At 38.0% G+C, this 23,511-nt stretch overlaps 1 protein-coding gene across 2 annotated transcripts in view; it reads right to left on the reverse strand.

Annotated features, from left to right (window-relative positions):
- The window catches only part of ZNF407 (zinc finger protein 407), a 415,743-nt gene that overhangs the window by 254,096 nt on the left and 138,136 nt on the right, over positions 1–23,511 (reverse strand). For both annotated transcript variants that reach the window (XM_061169918.1, XM_061169917.1), the window contains exon 4: positions 14,177–14,251. In XM_061169918.1, coding sequence (XP_061025901.1) covers positions 14,177–14,251 — 75 coding nt within the window. The remainder of the gene's footprint in view (positions 1–14,176; positions 14,252–23,511) is intronic.

Genomic DNA, 23,511 nt, shown 5'->3' on the forward strand with positions numbered 1-23,511 from the left:
TTCTATAAATTGCATGACTGTCAAAGTTTTACAGCAATATGTTCAGACTAAAAACGAACTTTTCTTGTTTAAACAAATACACTCAGACTTTTCTAATTTTATATATATTTTATCAATAAGCACCTGAAAAGGGGGGAGAATTTATCTTTCATAGATACTTTAAGTTGTACAAAATTTACCACCAATTACTAAGATTAAAGGTGCTGAGAAGATACTAAGCATTACCTGCAAAACTACCAAAGATCACCCATGAAAGAGCAAAGCTTTATACCAAAGAACAATGGACTCACAGCTCTTTTGTTCCCAAAGAAGGATGCAATGAAATTATAAAATTTGTAGACACAGACCATTTTTTAATTGCCAAAATTTTGAATACCTAGATGGTCTAGATCAAGTCTCTCTGAAATGGTTTTCACATCTATGAAATGTAAAGGTTCTCTTTAAAATCCAAAATTCTGTATTGCTCTGCAATAAGCGACCTCGTGTTAGGGCAAATTAAATATAGTAAGCCACTGACATTTGCAAGGCATATGAACTGAGACCTTTAGAAAGCCTCATGGAATATACCTTCCCTCATAAAAGGTGGTAAAGTGTTTAAAAAAATTAAGTAACCCCTTAAGAATCTCAGTGATTCTATAAATACAGTCTAAAATCATTAACAAAGCTATGAGCTCTTCCAATACGGAAAACAATGGACCCTCCGCTCTCTTTCAGAACATCATTCCTTAGTCACATCGACCTGTCCCCAGAGGCAGGACACGAGGAAGACGGAGGCCCTAGAGGCCTGTGCGGACACACACAGGTGGCACATCTGCAGCGTCCTCAGCACATTCTGCCGGGGCCTCAGCGTCAAGTCAGCAGAAAGGCAGGTGAAACCAGTGGTGGAAACTGAGAAAAACACCTGTAAGGTGGAGCGCAGTCATTTAAATGGGCATTCAAGACGAAGCTACTTCTGACTGAAAGTAGCACCTCTCATCTTGGGATGAAAAGGCCTCCATTTCCTAGGACAGAGCTCATCCCGATTTCTTTCTCAGATACTGCTGGAGGCTGACCAGGACTCAGCAGGCGAGGTCAGCCCCAGGCCACCCAAATCCCTGGTGAGAGCGGGGTCCTTCCTGACATGCGCCTCTCTGTGATGGCGGCTCCACCAGAGGAACAGCTGTTGGTTTCCCAACGCTTCTCCTCTAAGAGCTGCTTCACTCAGAAGAAAGTGCTTCTCTACGGCAGGGTGAGCTGAGGGTCCCTCCACTGCCAACTTGACCTTATGCAAGGAAAAACACTTCCTAAAATTTCCAAGTCAAACTTTTCTCATAATAAAAGTGAGTTAACAGCCACATGAATTAATAGTCCCCCACTGTTATTTCAGATAAATGTTTACAGACTAATGATTTTCTAAGAATTGACATTTTTGTTGAAAGCCAGATGTATTCCATTCATAACATTACCAATAAGAGAGCCATCTCTTCAAGATTCAATAAAGTTTTCTCCTTCATTGAATGGGGTACTTTCATTACTAGCTAGAGAACTAAATAGAAGTTTCTGAAACCAACTTTCTTTGTTGCCCATCAAGCATATGATGTGGGCCATGTGAGTGTGGCAAATCACGGTCTCACTACATAGACCTCAAGGCACAAAACTGGGCCAAAAATAAGTTTGCTCATCACTGATCCACTTGTGGCCCCATTTTATTTTATTGATTCACTCAATAATATAACGAATATCTATGAACTTACCACTGAACTTGAAAACTAGAACATCACCTTGCAGATTTTAATTTATCCCAACCTTACATCTCTAGCTAAGAATGATTACACTCTTACATTTTTTTCATTCTTTCTTTATTTTCATCAACTCCAGCAGTTGGATCTGTTTAAACTTTTGGTTTTAATCACTTCTTCAGAGGCACAGATACCTATGACAAGCAGAGCACAGTAAATAAAGCTGTACTGAGATCTAACACCAGCTAAGTTAAGGGCTCGGACTCAGCGGCACCTGAGCACATCAGATTCAAACTGGAATTTCCACAGAAATTTAAATTATGTCTCATCACTTAGGGATCAACAATATTATAAATGCTAAAGCTGCAAAAGTCAATGGCTTACTATACAAGTAAACGAGCTCTATGTATAAGGAGATTCTGTTTAATCTGATGAGGAACCCACAGCTTCTCTGAGATGCAGAGAAGGTGCCCCACCACTGACATGGTCTTTGGGCCGGCCCCCCTTGCAGCTTCAGACAGAGCACTTGGTTTCACACAGCAGTGTTCTATGTAAGGTTTTTTTCCCTGTTTAATAGAAAGAGAAAACTCAAAAACTCACTGAGACTTTGAATATGTTCATATACTGCTATTACTATGAGTACTAATAAATAATAAGCATTGGGCTAGTTCTTTTGTTAAAAATTTTCCTAATCTTCAAGATATGATTATCATATAAACAATATTTTTTTAGAAAAAGGAAAAGGTATAAAATTTTAAAGACCTGATATCCAGCAATAAGACTGCCACTTTCTAGTTGCCAAAAATATATGGCATATCCATATTATGTAATTATAAATGTGAAATGAGAAAAAGACATTCTGAATATTATAATGCACTGTGAGAATGAAAGGGGAAATTATTGTTTTAATTAACTTGAAAGAAAATTTGGGTATAATTTAAATAAAAACTTCATTATATATATGTTCCGCTGAATCTGCTGTTTCCCATAATCCTTTTCTCCACCAGATTAGCATGAAAAAGGAGACACAGATATTGTTTAGATCTTAGCAACTAAAAATTTCTTTACTATGTTTTTACCTAAAAGTAAGCACTTTTTAAATTATAAAATGCTGTGTTTATATATAGTATGATTTTTTTGGTACTTGTATAACTATAAATTCATGTCCATGTCACCATAACCCTGAAAAATGAGAACATGTGTCCTGGGCCTCCCAGGAGAAGGTGATAAAGCCACAGTGACCCAGGAAGAATGCACTTGAGGTTGACTCCGTTAAGAGACAGGACCATAGACAGTTACATACAACTACACTAGTTTGCACTGCCTTTTTAGAAATGTGACTATAAATCATATGTTAGACCAGCTAAGAAAAAGTCCATCCTGAAAAAGAAAAATTTCAATGAGGACTTTAATATCTTAAATCTATCAATATTCACTGAATGTCAGTCACCTTTGGAAAAGCTGAGACAGAGAAGGAAAGTTGCCAACCACACCCTCAAGAAATTATCTAGTGTGGACCCAGGGCATACACCCACTGTGTTTTAAACAAAAAAGAGAAACCAAATAGAATGTGCTAAGTTGTACATCAGTCTTCTTAGTAGTAAGAAGCAATTACATAGAACGGAAATCCAGGGAAGGAGTTTCACAGTGAGACAAAATCTGGGCCTTGAAATTACAGCTGACACAGGCCTAGAAGACCTGCAGACATGGCTTTCAGTGGACACTGAGTGGAAACAGTAAAAAAAAGTATGCTGAGATAGCTTTCCTGTTATCCTGACCCAATTTCTGTATCATACTTACTGCACCACACTATGTCTAGGAAATCACTGTCTATAAAAAAAGCAAGAACTGGATTACGTTAAAACTCAATGGAGGGACTTCCCTGGTGGCGCAGTGGTTAAGAATCCTCCTGCCAATGCAGGGGACACGGGTTCGATCCCTGGTCTGGGAAGATCTCACATGCCGCGTAGCAACTAAGTCCATGTGCCACAACTACTTAGCCTGCACTCTAGAGCCCGTGAGCCACAACTACTGAAGCCCGCACACCTAGAGCCCATGCTCCACAACAAGAGAAACCACCGCAATGAGAAGCCCGCGCACCGCAACAAAGAGTAGCCCCCGCTCGCCGCAACTAGAGAAAGCCCACGCACAGCAATGGAGACCCAACGCAGCCAAAAATAAAATTAAATAAATAAATAAATAAATAAATAAATAAAATTTTTTTAAAAAAGATTTAAAAACTCAATGGAAATGACTACTTCACTGAAAAGCAGATCTCTATATTGACATCATATGCTAGAAACAGTTCTAAATAGAATTAGGTTTCACTCAAATGAAACTGCCAATATTTGATGGTTTTTAACCTAAGTGTTGATTTCATATGATTCAGCCTTAGGAGGTGCTAATATCTTAGAATGTATCAAATGACATCATGATTCTTTTGAAAGGGAATGAAGGACCTGCTGCAGCAGAAGACAAGCCATTCTGTGGAACATCAGGACTACTACAAGATCGACCAGTCTCTTACGGAACATCAATGTCTGCTTGTTTTCTCTGAGTACGAGGGCGAGAGGAGCACAGGATTAGTGGAGAAGCCCTCTGTTTGAAGCTCACAGTGGATTATTCAAGTGACCCAAGGACCAAGAACTGGGGGTGGGAGGAGATATCTTAGAGAATAACCTGTGTAAACCCTTGATTTTTCCTATCAGAATTCTGTGGCATAATGAAATGTAAACATCTTGTTTTTCATTTGTTAAAATGGATCATCATATTGCTTTGACCCAACTTTACAAAAATTACTTCAGAAAGGTTGTAAGTTTCCTGAAAATTCCTCAGGAAAAATTTTAAACTTGCACTTTTATAAGCAACTACCAAGACATCAAGAATATAAAGAACATCTCACAAGAAGTCAGTACTGTATAATGAAACTGTATGAAAGTTGGTAATTAAGCCTAATTGAAGGCTGCAGTGAACATATAGGTCTTTGTTCTCTTTAATTCTGGCACTGATGGGGAATTAAGGATAAGAGCTTAAGGCATATTTTAATCAGAGTCCAGATGCATAAGCCCCAGTGTTCTAAAAGCAATTTAAGTGAAATAAAAGAAGAGAATAGCCAAAAATATTCTAGATGCCTGCCAAGGGAAAACACCTATATTCTGAACATTTAACATATCTGATTGATCATATTTGGGATCACTTATTCACTGACTTCAAAAAGAGTTAAAACGGCAGATATTCTTATACCCAAGATCTGATTGAACTACTAAATGGTAGCAGAAAAAAAAAAAAACCCTTAAAAAATTAACTTGTGACATTAAACAACAATGTATTATCACATGCAAAAGCAATTAGAACATTCATACTAGGAAAGGTATAGTTCACTATCTCCACAGAATTCACTTTTATTTCTATATAGGAATGAAAGAGGAGGCAATAGAACATAATAGATGTCATTTTAGTAAAGATTATCAGTACTAAACCATACATTTCTGGTCTAATAACTCAATGAGCTAGTACTAGATTACATCATTATAACGTATACAGTATCATTATAGTCTTTTGGGTTTCCACTTCGGGAGATGGAGAGAGAAATATATATACTTTATTCACCAAGGTTCCATAGGAATGTGATGAAAAAAGCAAAATCGTTTAGAGATGGAATACACAAGGAGGAAACTCATAGAAGACAGGGGCCTCATACTGAAGCTTGAAATAAAATAATGATTTGGAATGATAACCAGGAAAGATGGAATACAGTAGGAGTGTAACGAGGAATAGGAAGAACGAAAGTATAGAGAAAGGAAGAAATACGTTATGGAGTTGGGAACAGAATGTGTCTAACAAAATACAGGCAGACCTCGGAGACACTGCGGGTTCAGTTCCCAACCACCACACTAAAGCCAAGTATCACAGTAAAGCCAGTCGCACGAATTTTTCAGTTTCCCATTGCATATAAAAGTTACATTTACACTATATTGTAGTCTGTTAAGTGTGCAATAGCATTATGTCTTAAAAAACAATATTCATACCTTAACTAAGAATACTTTATTGCTAAAAAATGTTAACCATCATCTGAGCCTTCAGAGTCATAGTAAGAGCATCAAAGATCACTGATCAGAGGTCACCATAACAAATATAATAATAATAAAAAGTTTGAAATCTTGTGAGAATTACCAAAATGTGACAAAGAGACAAGAAGTAAGCAAATGTTGCTGGAAAAATGGAGCTGATAGACTTGCTTGATGCAGGGTTGCCACAAACCTTCAATTTGTAAAAAGTACAATATTTGCAAAGCACAATAAAACAAGGTCTGCCTGTAAAACCAATGCCTAAACGGCTTATTTGCAGGCAAGCTCCGCAACTGAATCGGGCAAGGTGACAGGCACTGAGGGAGAGAGGAAGCAGGCGAGGCAGGGAGAGCGGGTGAGGGTCTCCAGGAAATGTCGCTGTGACCGGCTAATCCACTTGCCCACACTGTCCCGGGGCTGAACTCCACACTGACGGCTTGCTGGCTTCCTCTTCTGTACAGAGTAAGAGGTAAAGCTGGCACAGCATTCAAGGGTCTTTCCAGCCGGATTCCGACTCAGTTGCCCAGGCCCACCCTCGCCCGTCCCGTGATCCCGCTAAAGGAAACACTCCCACGGGTGACCGTTTCCTAAACAGCGCACGGCTGGCATCTTAGCTCTTCATCTTCCCCTCTGCCCTCCCCCAGCCCCAGGGCGCACTGGAGCAGGACTCACCAAGCTCGCGCACGCCTCACCGGAGGCCTCTGACTGTGCCCTCTGCTGGGAGGGCTCCGAATCTACGCTTCACTTAAAATGCACCCCTTCAGAAAGGTCTTTCCTGACCACTCATCCTAAAGCAACACCCGGCCCAGACACTCTCTGGAATAGCACCCTACTGTGTTTTTGTCAGCGCCTCCTAATAAAATTCTCCTTTTCCTTTATGTGCGTATTATCCCTCTATCCTTAGCCTCAGTCCATCAACCCTAAATTGAAGGGGCATGAGAACAGAGGGTGTATCATCTTCAAACACGACATGCCATTTCAGTTTTGGAACACAGCAGTAATTGTAAGTAGCAGATGTACTGAATGTTTATTGGGAGAATAAATTAATGAATAAATTAGATGTCTTCATTAGCATCCCCCATAATACCTCTTAAGCAAGATTAATTGTTCCCGCTTCTAAAACTTTCTTTTGTATCATTGTGTAGCTTTTCTTTTCACATATTATGGATAACTGCATAACCTACAATATCTTCTAAAAAACAAGAATCATATAACATCCATGTCTATTTAAATGCCCAGGAATAAAACACACAGAGATGAACGCTCAATAAAATACTAGCTTAAAATTAAAAAATGAATCTTAGAAAACAAAGAAAACAATCTTACATTTCTGTAACACACACATACTTCTAACACTTAGACTTCCCCTACTGCTAACATGAAAATCTCCCCTAGAGTAGTAAACATGGAATTTTATCAGCACAGCTGTGATGCACTAAGAGCAGCAGTTACTTTTGACAGAGCAGAGAGCAAGGACCCTGGTATAAAAGTTAAGCAACCCTCCCTTCTTTGGCAGGGGAGTACACACCATGTCTGCTCAGCACACTTTAGGAGCAAGCATTCCTCAAAATAAGATAATCTCGAAAAATAAAAAGCACCATTAAAGTGCACTAAATTTTCATACAACAGGGCAAGGACAATTAAAAAAACGTCTCATAACAGGGTTGCACACTGCTCGACACAATGCCCCCAAACCACAGGGCTGGAGACACACGTCCTCCCAGACAAATACTGACCCTACTCCACAAAAATTCTCATTGCAAAACTTCCCTTGAATTATGTGAGCTTTGATTTACGTGAGGTTGTTAAAATATACCACTCACATAAAATGGGAATTTCCCATAAGGGAAAAAAAGATGACACTAGAAATAACAGTAGTAAATAAAATGCATTCCATGAAGTCCACCCTGATTTCTAGAGATGAATTACAATTTTGGCACTGAGCTTCCCAGCAGTAAACATGAAGAAGAAAACTCAATTATACACACGATTTGCTAGTACTTAAGACCAAAATGACAAGTTGTTTCAGAAAGGCACAACTTTTCCTGGAAGAGAGACCAGAAAGACACTGTCCCCCCCAGGATCTCACCAGGAAAATACGACATGTGTTCAGGAGCTGCGCCCCTGAGCACGATCTTTACAATAAAGACACGCGTTTTATAAGGTTACTTCTTAAAACGTTCTGAAATTTAAGTCATTATCATAAAAACTAAGCACAAAATCAGTCAAAATGTTATTGGAGGAAGAAAACAAAACCAATGGGGGCAAAGGAAAGCAGCTCTCTAGGGATGGGACTCATTGAAGGGTAAAACTGAAAGCACATTGAGAAATGAGTGGAAAGCATATTTATTCAGAACAGCAAACTAAATTATAGGACAAATATACAGAATCCAGATATTCCACATAGCTTTGCACTACGCAACTGAGGTAGGAGTAGGGCTACCATTGCTTCATGGAAACTGAGGGCCCCAATGAAGTTATGAGCGTGAAAAGTGGGTTTTCTATCCCCTCAGAGATGAGTCATGAGAACCATTTGTAACTAGGTTCAAACACCTCCCCAAAAAGTAAGTTGGAAACTTCAACAAACAAATGAGGAGCTGAGATCCCAATATTCTCACCAGTGATGCTAACTTTTGCTAACTTTCACCTGGAAAATTTATAAAGTAAGAATTAGAATATACCCATTTCAGTAAGAAAACATTTGTCATAAAGCAACCATAGGACATCCTAATTATCCATTTAATTTAGAAATACTACCCAAATGCTAACAAGATAACTTCAGTGGAAAATATATACTATCTCCTTATGTACCTTAATAAGTGGTCAGATTAAGTCAGTAAAATATAGAAGGGAGTTTTCTAAAAATAACCACCTTGGCTTTACATGAGTGATGTGACTTCTATCTATCTTTCCACATAGAAATAATTATTTAGCAGGGCTGCCTATTCAATCCAACTTTCTTATAATAAAATGATGTCAAATGATCATAGGATATTATTTACATACTAGATGCTGTCTACAGATGGAGAAATGGGAGAAGATAGAGGAAAGAGAGTCCTAAGCTCACGCAAAAGCAATAGTAAGTCACTGAAATATAACAACCTCCCACTCATTAAAATAAGCAATCCGAGATAGAATGAATTGAAATGTTTTCCCTCCATTTTGGCTCAACAGAGTTACTTCTTATATAAATATTTTTTAAAGCAGAAGGGAGCCCATAGACACTTTATTTTTCCAAAATTGGGCCTCATTAAAGAAAAAAAAAATCACTAGCCATTGATTAAGAGAAGAACTGAGAGGGGAAACCAATAAGCGATAAGCGATAAGCAGCGGTGACGGGATAGCAGACCTGAGCCAGAAAACACAACGTGACTGACAAGTGTTATAAAGAACACTCTTCAGAGACGAGAAGGACACTCAACACGGAATGAAATATCTCAATGCATCCATGAGAATAAGCTACCTGTTTCAATGATAAAATAGAAAACAGAATTTACCTTACAGAAATTCACATGGAACAAATATTAAGGAAAATGGTTGATCCTTTAATAAAAGAAAATATAAGCAATAACAACTTAGCCAAAAGGCAAGTTACTTATTTAAAATGGACAATAAAGTGACAACAGCAGGAGTTGATCTCACATTATGAATATAATCTCTTCTAATAGGAAAAATTTGAGTCTACCTAAATATATGTAATTCAGAGTTTTTAAAAAATGTATTATTCTCTCAATTAAAAGTAACCTAAGTTTCTAATGAACCCAAAGTATCACTGGCAAAGCTTCAATAACAACTGTGCACGTACATGTATATATGCTTTTCCCAGGAATGTTTGGGTTTCGGATGACATTCTCATGCTTCAGTATGTATATGTGTAGCTGATTCACTTTGTTATAAAGCAGAAACTAACACACCATTGTAAAGTAACTATACTCCAATAAAGATGTGAAAGGGAGGGAGGGAGGGAGGGAGGGAGGGAGGGAGGGAGGAAAGAAAGGAAGGAAGGAAGGAAGGAAGGAAGGAAGGAAGGAAGGAAGGAAGGAAGGAAGGAAGGAAGGAAGGAAGGGAGAAAGAAAGGAAGGAAGGAAGGAAGGAAGGAAGGAAGGAAGGAAGAAAAAGGGTGAGGCTTACATCTAAACTGAAAGACAGAAAACAATGATGATGCCTTCATACAATTTTTACCATATAAATAAAAAAGTTCTTGAGAAAGGAGATGAGATAGACTCCAAAAGACTTACACAACATCCTGTCCTATAGCAATGGCTCATAACAAATTAGAACCACTATCAGGGCTGCCAGTATTTCTATCCCACACTCAGACTACATAATATCTGGTATATGTAAAAATGAGGGGAAAAGATTTTATTATCAATAAGCTCAAAGATACTGTTAAAAGTAAGATGCCCAATCACAAGTTACAAATGTCTGATAAAGGAGAGAAGCGAACAAAAATATCAGGGCTCAGGAATCTGAAGGAGGCCTGGGGGAAACCCATTCACGTGAACAAAATCACTGGCCAGCCCTGAGCCTGCCCCCAGGGGCCTGAAGATACTCCACAGCTAGGTTGACAATAAGGCACAATCTGAGACTTAGAATATTCACAGACTCCTGCAAAAATTGCTTCATTGAAAAAATACTACGGTTTTAATCTGGATATTCATTAATAACTTGAAAAACTAGGTACATTATTTAGCTCTTAGATTCTCAGATATACACATCCAACTTAAAATCCTTTACTGGTAAAACTGGTTTGGGGAGCACATCAGCCTTCCATAGATACTGCCAGTGTAGACATTTCCTGATGTTGTCCCAGATACCACAAAAGCAATGTATCAGATCAGAAATTCTGAGTGAATCGTTTCCCCCTCCTCCTGTTTACACAGTCATTCAAAGCCCAGCTGATTTCCAAGCACTGAACTACAAATGCTCTCTCTTTCTATTGTAATATGCACCTGGCTTTCACATAAGATATACTTATTATGGCTGTTTCAATTGTGATAACTGCGGATAAGCTCGTTTTCTAGATTTCTATTAGAGATTTCAGAGAGTCAGAAAGCTACTTTGGCTAACTATATTATAAAGAGAATTACTTACTTAAAATAAGGAATACTTTAGAATGAACTTGCAAATTAATTGGAATCTATCATTTTGGAATGTGAACTGAATGTGGCTATATTTAGTTGTTTATATTTAAGTGTACAAAACTTCTAAAATATAGTAATATACTACCTGAAAATAAGTTCATGCAAATTTAGGGACAAAAAAGTATGTTCTTATACAAGCCATCACTTCAGGTGTTCACAGAGTCAAAAAATATATATTTGAAATTATCTACTTTTCTGTTGCTAATGACAGTCATGCTGACAAAATTCATTAGTTCATCAAACTATAGTGCAAGAATATGATTTATTTGTAATAAATTATCATTTTTGCATATATCAGTCAAAGCACAAGGCCTAAATACTTGCAAACAAAATGCATTATTAATTTAATTGTCACAGCCTATTTAGCTAACTTCTATTACTATTTGCTATAATATGCAATGCATAAGAGGGGAGAATCAAATTCAAAACATAAAAAGAATAAACTGATTATATTGTCCTAGAGAAAGTAAAATATAGCAAGCTTGCAAAACTATGGCCAAGGCATTAATGTTTTAAGTAGGTAAGAAAAACATGTTTAACTTAATTTAGAGAACAGTTATGCCCAAAGAAATGGTTGAACATGCTGATAAAGAGTTTCTTTGTTTCCTAAGACTGTTAAAAGGCATCAATTCCCTCTCCAAGGAATGGAGGAAGGTAGACTGGAAGGAAGGAGTCTTTTGCTATTTACTGTGCTAGATTTTGCTACTTAAATCTTAGCCTTCTCCAGCTATGGATGTCTATTGGAAAATTATGCTGCGGCTGAAGCCCTGGCATTCCAACTCAGTATTTCTATCAGGAAGAGGGAATGCCCTATCTATCAACAGATATCATAAACAAGAGGTCCTCTGAAACACAGAATTTTTGGTAGGAAAAACAGTTCAATCTAATGTTGAATGTAGATGAAGTCTGCACTCGGACTACTTAGAAGGTAATAACCCAGAAGATGAGGAATACTTTCCCATTTGAGACTGATCTCCTGATTTGAGGACAAAAATCATGTAAAAGTTGGAGAAAAAGCTTACCATATCTCAAAGGGGAAAAAAGACATGCAATCTTTCTCTTGCCTCTTTTTAGCCTCTCTTTTTGTACTAGGGACTGAAATGAGTGAAAGCAACAGAGAGTTATCCTGGAATGCACAGGAAAAGGTAAATGGAAAAACCTATGAGTACAACTGGAATTTTCAAACTCCTAGCACCATATATAGGAGGTATCTACTGTTTTTAAGGTGCTTGGAGGATAAATATATGTATAAGATGTTGAATTTTTCATTAATATGAAACCATATGAACAGACATACTCAAATTTTTAAAATTCCTAAATAAAAAGCAAAAATGATACATTTGAGTTCAAAATGTATACAAGTTATATAGTAGGGAAATATTTTCTTTTTACTAATTATCTGATCTAGAGTGTTTTCATTCAAATTTATTGTGTGAATAAAACACCCTAAGTACCTATATGTAAAGATTTCAACGTGAGATAATATAATCAGTACACAGAAGAGCACCAGAATTAGAAAAATAACAATTCTAACACTTATTAATGATGAGATATTGAAGAAATTGTTGTATATTCCTGAATCTGTCTTTAGTTCTATAATAGAATAATGACGCACCACTGATAAGGTCATATAATGATTAATGAGATAACGCAAGTGAAAGCAACAAGAACACAATAACTACAAATGTTTTGTTTCTTAAACACTTACAAAACATAACTTCGACAGGTTCCAAATTACAATTTAAATAATACAAAATCTTTTGAATTTCAAGAATAATGCATTCAGGATCTGTTCAACACATAAATTTTGTCTCAAGTTAAATATAATGTTACGAAGAAAAGTATGAGAAAACAAAAGGCAGAAAGTAGGCATATGTAACATTCCAATATTCTGACACAGTAGTCATGTCCAAACTAAAATGCTAAAGAAAACAATATGCCACCAATAGAAAAGTCAAGTTAAATTCCTTGTAAACATAGAACATATTGATGAGTATTTTAAATTTTTTAAAAATTTATTAAACATTTACAAACATGGCAGAAGAAGCCCTAGGCTATAGAGTGATAGAACAAATTGCATCATGACTGACATTTTCAAATAGTATTTAAAACAAAAGTTTCTAGGAGTGTCTGTAGAATTTCAGATACCATCTTGGAGGATTTGGGGAAAGCTGAAAACCTACCAGGTCTTTGAAGGAGGTGAGAGTGCTTGCACTAGTGCTGAGGGAGCTGCACATTTCAAAGATTTAGAGTTTCAGAAGTAGCCAGGCTCACCTGGTAGCTGACACTGCTGTACTTCAGTTCACCTAATATAATTAAGTCTATGTGATGAAGCTAATTATGATACAGTAGCAAGAAAAAAGAAAACCTGGCAGTTGATGACACAGTAATTGTAGTGTTATTTTTCATGACATGGCAACCGTAGTATTATTTGGGGGATGACACAAGATGTATTTCTTTTTTAACATCAGCAATGTTTAATTCTACAGTAAGAATTCAAAAAATGTTATTTTAAAACCTCAAAATAAAAATACACAAAGTTCAAATGAAAATAGACAGTTTGGTTTTACATATTTATTTTAGCTCATTCTGACGCATTTGCAGAGGTCAATAAGATTTAACTCTTCTACTGTTTAACTCTTCTACTGTTTCAAGGTTGTTTCACAAATTCACAAATTCAAATCCCTCAAATCTTTTCAAATATTCTTAGGTTGAATTTTCTACAATTAAAATGCAACATTAACTTCTTATTGGAAAAGACGCAGATGTAGAGAATGGACTTGAGGACACAGGGAGGGGGGAAGCTGGGACGAAGTGAGAGAGTGGCATGGACATATATACACTACCAAATGTAAAACAGATAGATAGCTAGTGGGAAGCAGCCACATAGCACAGGGAGATCAGCTCGGTGCTTTGTGACCACCTAGAGGGGTGGGATAGGGAAGGTGGGAGGGAGAGCCAACAGGGAGGAGATATGGGGATATATGTGTACATATAGCTGATTCACTTTGTTATACAGCAGAAACTAACACAACATTGTAAAGCAATTATACTCCAATAAAGATGTTAAAAAAAAAAATTCTTATGGGAGAATGGCATAAAATATGATATTGAACAACAGAGTACCACTAATGTAGAACATGACAAACTGACTTGATAAAAGTTCTAGGAGTCACCCCACTAAACAAAACCTAAAATGAAAACATAATTATATTAGTTAAATTTTTAAAAAATGGATGAAAATTACCTTTCTTTTGGTGTGCCAACTCCATGTTTTCCCAGTAGATGAGTATTTAGGTGTTTCTTCATTACAAAAGCAACCCTAAAAAAAAAAAAAAAAAAAGTTATTATAGAACTAAAACTTAACTCTCTGCTAGAAATACATACTAAATTTTTTAAAAATAGACATGGATTTTATATATATATATATATATATAAATATATATGTAACATGAAAATGCACATTACGATGGCACTAAATTCTAAGCAGAAAGCTTGCATACAGATTAATATACTGCAATACCTGAAAACCAAAAGAAATAACTGCATTTAAATTCACGGGTTCATTTTCCTACTTGAGTAGACGAACAGGGACCAAACCGATGATTTTAGTTCTTTAGTCACTGCCTTCACTGTCAGTTAGTCAGAAAGATAAAGCAACACCTCAGTATCACATTCCCTGCCCCTTAGCTGATCCCACACTTCAATCATGAAATGAGTTTGAGAAAATGTCATTTTATTAAACATTTAAGGGACTGTAAAAGAGAAAATGAATAGCCTTCATGAAGCTTCCTTAAAAACATGGTAATTATTTGGAGAGGTTTTTAAAAATGATATAAATGTTTACCGTGTCTGCAATACAAGCAAAAAAAAATGTACTTAAGTGTCCAGAAGGTATCAATAACTAAAACAAGCAAAAAGTATTACCTGACACGCTATCTTATTTTACACACAAATCAGATCACTTAATTCAATTTCGTTGACATAGATATGAAATGGGCAGGAATCAGCAGCCAGTGCATAGTGCACCACTCTTCTGCGTATATATAGTACCACACAATTTAATTATGTTGTGTGAGAATTTAAAACAATTTAGATCTCATTCAGAAGCATCAGACTAAAATGGCTCTCTTGATAAGCAAAAAAATAAAAATTTACTGTTGTAACTTTCAGTGTAAAAGGGCTTGCAAACATTTTTGTTAATTACGTATTACAGCTGTCCTTCATAAAGTTAATTACTAATAGCTGAAAGGCAAGAGAATCTATTTGCATATGTACATGAAAGGCATGACAGATGCAAAAATATGATTTTAATTAGCATTCTATGATATGAAGGGCTACAAATCAAACTGGCATGTTATAAGATTCTTAACATTAAACACTGAATTCATCTGGACATGTTTGCACAAACAGGCAACACAAGACTATAAAGTACTATGGCCTTATGGAAGAGACGTGTGTCAAAAGCCAAGACCAAAATGTGAATGCTCCTTTTCATGTCTGGTCTATTTTGGTTATTTTCATATAATATTAGGGAACCTCAGTTTTGAGGCTAAAATAATATGTTTGTATTTTTTTAGTGACTGAGTCCATTATTCAAGTAATGTATTTGTATAACACTAAAAATAACATTCATTCTTTTCTCTACACTGAGTAACAACTATGGACAACACATGCTTTACAACTATAAATAACCAATCACACCACCAATCCATAAAATGAAAAAATGATTATTACATACAAAGAATCAAACTGTGATGATATTAAGTGCTTAGCAAGAATTACAGTATAAGATATTCTATATTTGTTTGTTTGATTTGAACAAAATAAATAATATTTTTCATTTCCTTAAAAAAGAATACAGCAATAACAACAGTCCATTTAAGTCATAACTTCCCTACTGTCTTCTATTTTCCTATAATTAAAAAAACATAAAGCTAATAGCAAAGAGCAAAGGTTAAGAACCCAGAGTTGCAAAGCACAGCTTATTTATATGACCAAGTATAATTTAAGAGATCTGAGCTTAGAAACCACAGTGTAGTTTTTAAAAGACAAAAATTTTATTAATTAAAATGTTTCAGGTTTAAGAAGTAAAACAAAAATATTACACTGCACAGGGGAACAAACTAAAGTACACAGAGAAGGAAAGCTTCTTCTTATAATTTAACATTCTGACATAATCTGCTGAATGTCTATAATACTAAATTATCTAGAGGAATAACAATTTTTTATTATTATGGGGAAGAATTTACAACACTAAAACACAGCTCAATTGTAGTCAAATGCAAAATATTTATTCATCCAAAACCTGACATAAAGTAACTATAAATTCTTTTAATTTGGTCTAACTAAAGTTGTGTAGTGTAAAAGTCTCAACATCATCCGCAGTGAAACAGTATAAGCCAAGCATGACCGACTAAAATAAACTTACCAACCTCCATGGATAATAACATTGCCAGTAATTTGTGATTACTGAATGGAGCCTATCCTTCACTGCCATCATAAGAGTATTAATATTTTAACATAATGGTTGTTTTGGAAAATTTATAATCTAGATACCACCAGAAATAAAACAAAAATAATCCTGAATCTGAAAAGCTATACAACTGAAATGCCTTGCTCCCAATGAGTACACGTGACTTAACACTTTGATTGTTTCCATTCATTCACTGGTGACTATGTACCAGCCATGGGCAGGTTCTGCATGTAGGACGCAAAATCAGACAGTTAAAGTCGCGTCTTCACGGAGCTTTCCTTCTATAACCTGTAGCTTCTCATCAGGACGAAGCAGCAGCACTCAGCCTGCCACGCTACCACATGGATTCCCCTAATCACGTGTGCACAAGCTAATGCGTGTGCTAAAAGCAGGACCTACCCTAGACAGGAACGGTCTAGGCAACTGTGGTACACAGGTGATCAAACAAAGAGAAGTCCCTGCCTCGGAAAACATAAAACCTAGTGAGGGAAACAGATGACAAGAACAAAAGCTACAATACAGAGCATCTTAAAGAGTGAAAAGTGGTCGGAGAAAAAACAAAACAGAGAAGGAAGAGCTGAAACCTCAGCAGGGGATCAGCATTTTACACTTGGGTGGCTCAGGGCTGCGGTGGCGAGCTGGGCACTCCACCAAGCAGCGGGGAGCCGGCCACAGAAGGAAGGGCAGCCACGGAGACCTGGGGCATGAGCCCGTGGGGCCTCCCGCGGTGAAGTGCGGAGCAGAGGAGGGACGAGGTGGCGGCCGGGCACTGGGGGAGGTACCAAGCTCGTAGGCCATACAGCCTGGGCTGGCACTGAGTGAAAAGGAAAGCGTCGCAGGCATCTGAAGAGAGGACAGATGTGCGGGACTCGCATTTTAATAGAGTCCTCTAGCTGTTCTGTTTAGCACAGACTGCGGGGGCAGGGGAAAGGGGCGGTGCGGGGACACAAAGAGAGGGAGGAGCTAACTGGCTCTTGCAATAATCCAGGAAGAGGTGACAGTGGTTTGGACCAAGGGCTAGCAGTAGAGAAGAGATCTGGTCAAATTCTAGACACATATTTGTGATTAGAACCAAAAATTTCCCTAGGGACTTCACATGGAGTCTAGAAGAGAGGAATCAAAGACAACATCAAAGATTTCGGCTTGGGAAGAACTGAGCTGGTCTGAAGGAGAACATCATTTTAGGACATGTTCAGTGAGGAAGCCCACTGACATCCAAGACGGGTCTCTAACAGGAGGCTGAATCTACTGGTCTTGAGTTCAAGGGCAAGATTCATGCTAGAAATATATACTCCGAAGCTATCCATCTGGCAAGTGCCTGACAATCTAAAGGAACACCTTGAAATAATAAAAAGTAGTGTTGTTTAAAGTATGATTGATTTCCAAGTATCTATAACTGCCTGAAATAGCATCATTTGAAATTGTTTTTGGTGTCAAAAGAACAGCACAACAGTAGCATTTGCAAACTAGCTACAGATTTCTACTTTTTAGTACAAAAATTTCAGATTTGAACTCCTAATTTTAAAATAATTTTTCTTACACTATATGGAGATAGAATACAAACCTCTTCCTTCAGCCCCTCAGATTTTCTCACTGCAGAATTATTTCACTTGTGAGTCACGAAAGATTATCTGACTTACCTATGAAAGCAAATACAATACAAAACCATGACTACAGAGAACGGGACGTGACAAGCAGGAGACACCCAGAGCCACAGCACCCTGGCACTCCCGCCTCACACAGTGCAAGGCAGGGTGCTCAACTCAGGGGCCAAAAGTCAGGTTTGCACAGGCTGTGTTTCTCCCGAACTCAAGGCAAGAGACGCAGCAGCAGCAACAGCAGCTTCCCTGAATTTCTGTTACGTTGCTTCTTTCCCTCATCTGTCGAATAAGGTCAGATGCTCCTGAAAGACAGGCCTATAAGATACAATATCCAACTCCTCAGAAATTTCTGATGATCAGGTCCACGTAGGCACTATAGGTTACAGGAAAGAAAGTGCATTTGCTGTTAAGAAGTTAAAATCTAAACACAATAAGTTAAAAGAAAATTTCTAAGAACTCATTACTATCTGACCATGACGCGTGCACAGTCACTTATCCTTTTAGTCTTAATGAGGGATCTGTAGTAATCCACCCCATTCTCCCAGCTGCTCCCCCTCTACACCAGTGCCACACATCTCCCAAACAGCTTGTCAGAGCACAGGGGCCACACAGTGAAAAGCCGAGTGAACCAAACAAGAATATAATTGACAGTTTTTCATCACTGCTGAAGAAGCAGAAAATTTAAAAAAACAACAACAGCAAGCTGCAAGGTTAGCAGGCCAAGACTACCTGAGGAATACAAGAAACAAAGCCCTCGCGAGCAGACACTTGTGGCCATGTTCCTGGTCAAGGCTGGTTAACTCCTCAGGTCGGGCTGACCACGCAGCATTTGTCCCCCTGGTAGCACTTCAAGTACAAGTGAGAACAAGTGACTCCTGTCAGGGCTCTGCCATTTACGGCTCCTGTAACTTTGAGAATTTTAAGAACACTCTCCGAGTAGCAGTCTCCTCAGTTGAAACATGAGAAAAGCAATACTTCATCGGAGTTTTGTGAGAGTTAAATAAAACAACATAAACACAATGTGGCATGAGGAGCAGATAAAGACAACTTAATAAATAATAGCTAATATTAGTACTGCTGTTTTTAGAATAGTGTCGGTGACACAGTTACATCTAGAAAAAAAATAGTTGAAGGATTTCAACTCTGAAAGCCTCCATTCCTTTGAGCCAGTTCAGACAGCATCTTAACTGATATGCATAACAACTTAAATGAAATTTGAGCAGATGCAGCAAGACTACCTAGAAAATCAAGATGCAAAGATCTGACAAACCTACCACGTCAAACAGCAGTGCCTACCTATGTGAAAGCCACTGACCTGAGACGTAAATTCGATGCCCATTTCTGTTTACACTAATCCCCAAGAAGGGGGCTGGGGGCCAAGAAAGAATAATGCGCTCCAAAACTGAGCAACAGCCACAAGCAAAGAATAATGGACCATCACACACATCCAAGTGTCCAACAACCCAAGGTTCTGTTGTGCCCCTCTCTATAGTTTTGACTTTGAATGGTAGGTCTCTAAATTAAAAATAAAAATTTTAACTAACTTGGAGAAAAAATGGCCTGAATGAGTGAAAACTCTGAACTTTGAATTTTGATATATCTTTAAAAGAAACTCATATTTGGTTTTTCTCAAAGTGTTTATACATATATTCTAAATCCTAGAATCTCATAAGAAAGCAAACCTACACAAAAACTGCATCACCAATAATCCTATGTCTGCTGTCAGAACTTCAGAGAGAGCCCTATAAGAGAGCCCACCGTTCTGTGTTTTGCGTAACCAAGTCACGCTTTGGACCTACTCTTCCACCACAATCCCTTCACTTTTCCTTCTGGCCTCTACAAAAGGCCCTCGTCTTCCTACCAGGTGCAGAACTCAGGGTTCCTATTAATCCTCCAGGTGCTAATACAGATGCAGCAGACACTCGGGAAGAATACCTCACAGGTGATACCCAACCTTCCTCCCTCTGAAGTAAGATGGAGCCAAGATGGTATTGACAGTTAAGGAGTATAACTCTGGAAATAAACTCCCTGGGTTTCCATCCCTGGGCCACCATTAATTCTCTCTGTAAACTGAGACCTGTTATTTAACGAGGTGCCTTTGGTTTCTTCTCACATAAGATGGAATGGTGGTCATGAGGGTTACATGATTAATGCCTGGTGCCTGACACACTCTTAGCCTTGTATAAACCTTTGCCACTTTTAGCGATTGAGCACCCTAGGCTCGAAGGCTCAAGAAATAATGAACACCCCCAATATTCTACCTCATTCCCACTGGCCAGTGCCTGTCGAGTACTGGGCACCAAGTTAGCAGGAAGAGCATGCCTACCCTCCTGTGAATCTGTTTAGGAACACTATGTTCACAGGAACTACAGTGCCATTCAGTGTGATTCAATTCAAACACTAATTAAAAGATTCACATGTTTTAATAAGCAAGCACCAGGGACCCAAAAATAAATAGCATTCAGACCTAACCAAGGAACAGACAGGAGAAGGATGAACGACGATAGAACAGCGTCAGGTGCAATGACTGAGGTAGCAGGTACAGAGAGAGCAAACAGCAGGAGCTTCTAGAAAAGTTCCAACGAAGTCTGGGAGCAGAATGGTTAAACTGGCTTGTGGGCACAGATTCCAGGCGCATGGAACAGGGCGTACAGTTTGGAACAAAATAACAGAGAAAGATCAAGAAACATTGCTAGAGAATTAAGTGAAAATTTGAGACAACAAACAAGCAGAATCCTCATTGTGAAGGGTCTTATAAATCATGTCAAAAACTTTAGATTTTATCCAGATTCTCAACATTGCCAAATATCCTACAGATGACTGTTCCGCAGAATGTTAACAGGGGTGTTACCCAAAGAAGTAGGGATGGGGGGTGGTAAGGAATAAGACTGGGCAGTCCCAGATCAGAAGAGTACAACACTGCAGACCTCGAGTCAGGGAGGCGCTGGTGAGCGCTGGGCACCACGCGAGGGAGGAAGACTGGACCACTTTCTCTACACCTGCTCACCACTAAGTACCTTCCTCAGAGCAGACCTACGCACATCTCCTAGAACTGTGTCTTCAGGACACGATTTAGAAAATGCCGCTGTAGAGTCAGAGGAATTTTGAGACTGGGACATAAAAATGACTGGGCTCACACTTCATAAGGCACAGGTTTTGCAGTCAGGCAGCGCTGAGATCAGATCCTGAGTCTACCACTTACCATGTGGGTGATCCTGCACAATTCTTTAAATCACACTAATCCTCTGCTCCCTAATTTGTAGTGTGGGGATAATCACACTTATCTCAGAAAGTTATAAAAATGCATTACTTAGCACAGTGGCTGTTACACGGTCATCATTCAAGTTTTAGATACACAAAAACATATTACCTATAATGTGATTTGACTTTTGGAGCAAATGCCCCTTGTTATTAAAAATATATAGAAATTGCTACCATTTTGCTTGATATGTCTGTTTTATGATTAATAAGGTATTACCACTCTGAAAGTGTCCTTAAATGAATAGATTATTTTTATACTATAGTTTTACAATAATTTCAATTATTTAATGGTATTGGTATAAAAGACAGATGAATTATAGATTTTCAGTATTGCAGTAAGTGTGCATTTCTCCTAGTGACTCTACATCACAAGAGCAATGGCTTCTGAAAGATGTCCACCTCCTCATCTCGTGAAACCTGTTAGGTTACGTGGCATGCAAATGGAATTAAGGTCACTGAACAGCTGGCTTTAAAATAAGAAAACTATTCTGGAGTATCTGGGTGGACTCAACGTAATCTGTGTCCTTAGAAGTGGAAGAGGCAGACAGAAGAAAGGAGGCAGAGAAAGGGGATGACTCTGAGGGCAGGGTCACAGAGATGCTACGTGATGAGTTGGAAGATGAAGAATTGGACCAGGAGCCAAGGAATGCACGTGGCCTCTAGAAGCTGACATTGTGTGAATATCCTGTTTCCTAACAACCAGCTCCCAACGGTTTCAGTGCTCATTGATGAAGCTTACCCATTTCAATGATTATAAGGAGTGCTGCAGAATGGCAGTGTTCTAATTCTATCACGTCTTCGACATTTATTAGCTGGCGTTCTTCTATAAAGAACTTCAGGATTTTGCCCGTGTCTCATCTGCTCTCTCTAGCTCTCTTTCAAGAGCACTTTAAATGGACTCTGGGATTTTCACTTTTATGCCATGCTTCATAATCAATTATCATAACTATGCTTTGTAATTCTCATACTATCCCAAAATTGGCCAATGGAAGCCCCTTAAAGCTGGCTTCTATGTCCTTTTGACATCACTCCTCTTAGTGTTCAGGCTCTTCCTTACTTCTAGCAGAAGATGTTCCAGGCTCACCATGTCCTTTCCCTGTTGTAGACCTGGATCGGCCCTGGTTTCTTAGAGTAAGGAGTGGTATTTACAAGGCAAGAACTAGATGCTAGTTATGACAGCTGCTGTTTGGAATATCACTGAATCCAAGCCCTCTCAATATACAAAGGTAGGAAATAAATCAATGAACACAAATAAATAACCACATGGCAGGCAGGAAAGGAAATAGAGAGGATCTCAACTGTAATGGCCACACTTGGTACATGAGCATTCGTCATAACAATCAATCGTATATTTTCATTATTCTACAATACTTTGTAATACATTTGAGTGGTATACAAATACATTTCTGTAAACAAATCACATTTTATCTATAGAAGCAAAACTTTCTATTCAGATAATTCTTTTTTGTGAATCATTAAGGTGTAAATATACTGTTCACTATTACTTTCTTAAACTCTAATAACTTGGCTTCCTGGTGCTAGTTCTTCTAACCCATTTCTGAGCACTTCCTGCTTCTCACTGTTGTCGATTCTGGTTCCTCCTCTCATCCTCTTAGGGCAACACTTTTATTCGTATACAGTCTTAATTCAAAGGTATAGTTCAATTCCTGGGCTTCAGTGCATAACCTCTTTGTGAGTGACTGACATCTCCACCCATGGCCTTTGCAAGGGCCCTTCTTCTTGTCTGAATTGCTGATACCTTAAAACATATCTAACACTCAGTCATGATCTTTCCTCACTAAGGGGCTGCTCCAGACCTCCCTAATTCTACCAACTGTACCAGCTTCCCAATTTAATAATCATATTCTCATGTTTATAAGTCATCAATTGCTTCTTCACAACTGCTCCCTCTCAAGACCGTACTTCTCTCTCTCTACTATAATTACGCTAGACCAAACCATTTTATTGAAGTGCTATAGCTTCAAGGTGCTCTCCATTACAATTCATCCTATATACCACCATCACACAGTCTTCCTATAAATATGTTCATACTGCAGCTTAGCTCATAAACATTTTATGCTTCCCTTTCTGAATTGAATAAAGCACCAAGTCCTAAGCAAACAAATATTAGTCTTCAATAGTCATTCTGAACCAGTTATTCCAACTTCTGGATGCACCCTCAAGAAAGAATCTTAAATGAAGGCCAAAACAAAATATTCCAACAAAAAAATGAAAACACCCTAA

The sequence above is a fragment of the Eubalaena glacialis genome, chromosome 15, assembly GCF_028564815.1.
Source record: "Eubalaena glacialis isolate mEubGla1 chromosome 15, mEubGla1.1.hap2.+ XY, whole genome shotgun sequence".
Lineage (NCBI taxonomy): Eukaryota > Metazoa > Chordata > Mammalia > Artiodactyla > Balaenidae > Eubalaena > Eubalaena glacialis.